The 5,172-nt window shown below is 42.0% G+C and overlaps 1 protein-coding gene across 3 annotated transcripts; it reads right to left on the reverse strand.

The window, feature by feature from the left end:
- Nucleotides 1-665: 665 nt before the first annotated feature.
- Nucleotides 666-4,808, reverse strand: sla2a (Src like adaptor 2a). Of its 3 annotated transcripts, none has more exons than XM_005915305.3 (8): nt 4,240-4,806; nt 3,656-3,762; nt 3,423-3,522; nt 3,240-3,326; nt 2,800-2,903; nt 2,145-2,297; nt 1,931-2,060; nt 666-1,556 (listed from the first exon to the last, which is right to left on the reverse strand). In XM_005915305.3, the coding sequence occupies exons 2-8, from the start codon at nt 3,720-3,722 to the stop codon at nt 1,430-1,432; spliced, it is 768 nt and encodes a 255-aa protein (XP_005915367.1). In that variant the 5' UTR covers nt 3,723-3,762; nt 4,240-4,806; the 3' UTR covers nt 666-1,429. The 3 variants fall into 3 exon arrangements, with proteins under 3 accessions (XP_005915367.1, XP_005915366.1, XP_042070651.1); XM_005915304.3 differs by having other exon boundaries at nt 3,656-3,759; nt 4,240-4,800; XM_042214717.1 differs by having other exon boundaries at nt 3,656-4,808.
- Nucleotides 4,809-5,172: the final 364 nt, after the last annotated feature.

Genomic DNA, 5,172 nt, shown 5'->3' on the forward strand with positions numbered 1-5,172 from the left:
TATTTGAGGCAATTAAGCGGCATCTGCTGGCAGAGAAGCAGACTCTACGAGCTTGTGCGTTTGGTAATTACGTTCTTATACATATATACCGCGATATATAAACAAAGTAAAAAAAATAATAAAAAAAAAATTCAGGCCTGCCATAATTATTTTTGCGTTCTTAAATTTTTTTATATATTGCACACAAGCGTAGGCGTTATTGGCGGCGGCTGAATTCTACGGACACTTGAACTACTTGAACTTACGTTAATTAATCTTAAACGTACGTACTTAAAAGATGAGTTGTTGCAGTGCAAGCTCGGTACAAGTATTCGTTTCACAGTAGTTTCGTGTTTTTGCGGCAATGGTAACCAGCACGACTAAAAAAACATAAGTCATTCATCGGTTTGTGCAGCTTGTTTTCAAAACTCGAAAACTGCAAAACGAATGGAAAAGTGTTGGTAAATGGCCTGCATTTGTATAGCGCTTTTCTAGTCCATAGGACCCCAAAGCGCTTTACACTACATTCAGTCATCCACCCATTCACACACTGGCGATAGCAAGCTACATTGTAGCCCCAGCTGCCCTGGGGCGCACTGACAGAGGCGAGGCTGCCGGACACAGGCGCCACCGGGCCCTCTGACCACCACCAGTAGGCAAACACGGGGTTAGTATCTTGCCCAAGGATATTTGGCATGCAGCCAGGGATCGAACCACCGACCTTCTGATTAGTGGCTGACCTGCTCTGCCACCTGAGCTACAGCCACCCTGTTGAGGGTGTTGAGGATATTGTGTACTGATAGCAAGTGTATCGTGAATTCAGTGATCCACTTTGGCACCCAGAGAAAGTGTTTCTCTTGCTTTGCCTCTGCAGTCTAACACGGATGTCTTTGCACTTTTAAAGCTGTGGCTACATGTCTCTATGAGTGTACTATACGTGTGTGGCTATGCATGTGTCAGTACAAGAGCATGTTTTTCATTTTTTTATGGAATAGCATAGCAAATGGACTTTAGCATGTTCCCCTCGAAGTTGTTTGGTTATTTCACAGAATCTCCACATGTGTTACATAAATTATATATTTTTATTGGATTACAATGACACAACCATGATAACAATCATATTCCAATAATATTAACACATAATATGACATTCAACCTGCAAGTACACATTAGTTTATAAATTAAAAGATACATTCAATGTTTCGGAGCCAAATGAGAACACATTTCTCAAAGCTCCTCTGTATGCCTCTTTGGACACACATCCACAAAAGCAGTCCTCCAGCTCATATAGTTTGCAGTACTGCATATCTCCACACAGCGTAGTGTCTCAGCCCTCTCGCTATTCCAGGGCAGTCTCTAAAGACTGCACTTGGGCGTGTAGACGGCCTCTTCCAGTGGGATCCCCAAGCCGCAGCCGATGAATTACAGAGTCTCACTCTGCAGTCTTTCCTCAAGTGTCCCAGCAGCTGTTTTCGCCGGCCTCGGTCATTTGGAGGTAGGAGTAAATAGCCTCCCTGAGCCCCTCGCTCACCAGAGAGTGGTCTGACACTGTCCTCTTCCTCTTTAAGATCACCGATCTGGAGGGGACAAAGAAGAATTTGAGACTTCAGTGAGGAAAGTGATGTGGTAAATGAATCCGTTGGAGACTGCCGTTTCAACCTGCACATCCTGCTCTACATTTGCAGGTTCCACACATTCACAACTGGCACGTACCCACTGTAACCACAGGCCTATCTGTTGGCATGTCTGCCGGTGTTGTTTACACACTCTTCACACCAGTTTATTCAGTACATTACTGCAGTGCTGAATCATTATCTTTCTAACAGACTGTCAACATAAACGGAAAAGGCCGATCTTGATGCTAATCTAGGAAAGACAGCGCTGAAAAATGAGTCACAGAGTGACATCTTATGGAAGACATCAGTACAAGTAAATCTAGAGCGAGCCACACCTGCTGATTTCCTTCCATTTGATGGTGGGCCTCCTGGTCGTTATTGGAATAGGCCGGGCCTCTTCAGCATTGTCTAAACCCTGGATGAAGCAAGGCATTGCCAGCCGACAGCACAATCCATCTGCGGTCTCTGCAAAAGAAGGCAACATTTTAGCATCGATCTTTTCAAGGGCTTTAGTGTTAAAGCAAAAATAGCCTCAACATTAATACGAACCTGAATAGTGTTCCACCATGCAATGCAGGGTGGAGAAAGTCAGGCTTGGAGATATGTAGACCCATCCATTCGGGAGGGTAGAAATGCGGTAGTGCTTCACACAGTCCTGGTGCGAAGAGCTGGTTCTCCTCAGGATAGATAGCGAGTAGGAATCTAAAGAAAGAAATAACACACAGATGCAGGAATTAATAAAATATGCCAGTCTTAGTTGTTAACCATAGTTCCAGTTGTTTCTGAAGCAAACTAAATATTTCTACTGAGCTTTACAGTATAGTCTGTAAATAGCTGTGCCTTCATTAGAAATAGAAATAGCAGTTTAAGGGCGATTTTGCTTAAGGAAATTATTATACTGGATTCAATGTCTGATGATGAATACTCCATAAATAAATAAATTCATATACATGAACAATAACAATCCTTTATACATACTTAATAAGTGTAACAAGCCATCACCACTTTTAGAAGTACAGAAGAAATGAAAATGAAAATAACTGGGTAGGAAATACTCCTCCCCAGCAAAGCTAGGCTAAGGGGAAATGCAGCTTCAAATGAAGAAATTTCAGGGTTCCTAGCATGATGTTGGCTTCGGACTGAATGGTAATGATAAATCTAACAATTAACAAAGGGGGAATAAAAAACAATAAAAACCTCTAACCTCTGCTTGTCTCTGACTCTCGAATCAAGAAGGCTCCATTCTGGTTATTAGGACGCATGAGCAGCTCCACTGCTTTGTACCTGCTGATGCCTTTGAACAGCCACCTGCATAATAATAATTTAAAAAATGCACATTCAGAACAGTAAGATGAGAGGACAATGTCATATTTTACTGTTAGGAAAAATCCAGTGGAACAACATCAGAGCACATTCACCACTGGAGGAGGACTGAAACTGCAGGAGGGAGGAGCTGATCATGTTACCGAAAAAGAAAAGCTCTGTTCCAAACATTTGTCTCCACTGAGGTAAAAGTTCACCTACACAGGGACCCCTCCCACCTCTCAGGGAACTCCCCGCCTCCCCTTTCATTTCAACTCCTCCGACTTTTGTCACGCACAGAAAAATGTGACAAATCTGCTAACGCGGTCCTTGTGTCTGTACCTGTCAGTAACTCTGGCCGTGTACTCGATAGGGACGTAGCTCTCCCGGCCTGTCGTTGTGGATCTCACCATTATGAAGTCCCCGTCACTGTGAGTTAAAATAAATACAGAAATAAATAAATGACACTCATCACTAATTGTAGCTGAACTTTAAAACTGAAACATTAAGAGCAGTAATACATACTCTGATGTCATGGTCAGTCTTTCCCCAATGCACATGGTCAGTTGTGTTTCTCCAAATGATGGGTAATCAACAAGAGACACAATCACGGTTTCTGGGCTCTCTGCACAGATGGAAAGGAAGAGATATTTGATTTTAATCTTGCCTTTGGCTAATTATACATACATACATACATATATATATATATATACACACATACATACACACACATATTTCTGTCCTGGGATTAAACCTACCCATTGACTCATCTGGGTTTTCAAAGACTGTCAGGTTGGATTGGCATCTGGTGAGGCAGGTCCCCATTGTCTGTGGTTTTCTTGCTAATTTGAAATGTCTACTGCTGCTAGGGGGAAAAAAATATAGCGTTATTATGAAATCGCCTTTAGTAGCACAAATTCATAATTGAACTGCAAATGTAGTTCATGCATTGGCATTGTGGTATCTGTAAAGCTACTTAGAGGTGCAGGATTTTTTTTTTAGGACACCTGAATCCGGGCAACAAAACCAGAATACAGGAAGGCGCCTAACCACAACAAGAGGTATGATATCCTGTGTTAAATTTCCAATGCAATACTTATTTGAGAACTATGGTCAGTTTCTCAAATGCAAAGTGAGATGAGATTTTACTTCTGCGGTAGCAGCAAGGCAGGAACATATCTCAAACTAAAACACCGTAACTAACCACTCCATTTCTTTGCAGTGCATGATCATCACTCAGTGACAAAAATTCAAAGGAAATTTAAGCATAATTTCCTCGTTGTGAAAGTGAAGTCCTGGAACAAAAGGGGGGAAATGGTAAGAAAGAAAAGCATATTCTCACCTTTTTCAATTCTTGGATGAAAAATGTCCCTCCAGAAAATATATTCCGCTCAATTAGTTAGACTCCTTTCACGATAACAAATCAAATCCAAGTCTTCCCAGTGAAAAATGCTCTTCTGCCTTCAGCACATCCAATGTTGCTTGGGTAACGTGTAGTACATGTATAAGCTCAAGTTCCTACTCAGGCACGCTGCTCATTCAGTGTGTTCCTTGCTCTGATCAGTTACCACGAAGACTGCTGTGTTTGCGCAGCTGTTTATCGCGTGGGCTCACTGAAGAGAGGAAGCTTCCTGCCTGGCTTTTATACATGCGGCTTAACTGCAACTTCCTGTGACGCTCAACAGTGACATAAACTACCTCAAGTTGATTTCTCTGATGCAGGCTGTTTTGAAGAGGCACCAATTGTGCGCTTGTTTATGGAATGAATGTGTACGTCAGTGAAATTTGTCATCCCCATGTACATGAACCCTGCGGCGCATTGTGGGTTGAAGAGGTGTCATCAGTTTACAGTGACAGTTAATGTAAAATAAGCTTATACTGGACAAACTATCTGAATTTCTGTATTTTGAAATGTGCGGAAAAGGGAAAACCGTGGAGATGTTTTCGCTCTTTACATTATTATCCATCATGTTAAGATTCCAGTTGTTGCTGTGAGATAAAAGACAAACTTCTGCAGAATCAGGCGGTTCCACTGCCAACCCACACGTGCCATGATTTCTCATCCATCCACCACAGTGACAATGCAGAAACAGCCCACCAGTGGGGTCCTGCTCTTTTATACATGTAAGTGTGAAAAGGTGAAAGGCAATCCAGATTATTATTTTTTTTAAATTGTCACGAATTCTGTAACTGTGTAGCTCTACTGCTTATGAAACCATGAGAGGGTAGGAAAGAAAAACATGTCTCTGTTGAAAAAACACACACCAAACCAGTC

Source organism: Haplochromis burtoni, unplaced genomic scaffold (genome assembly GCF_018398535.1).
Source record: "Haplochromis burtoni strain Fernald_Lab_line unplaced genomic scaffold, NCSU_Asbu1 Contig_12, whole genome shotgun sequence".
Taxonomy (NCBI): domain Eukaryota; kingdom Metazoa; phylum Chordata; class Actinopteri; order Cichliformes; family Cichlidae; genus Haplochromis; species Haplochromis burtoni.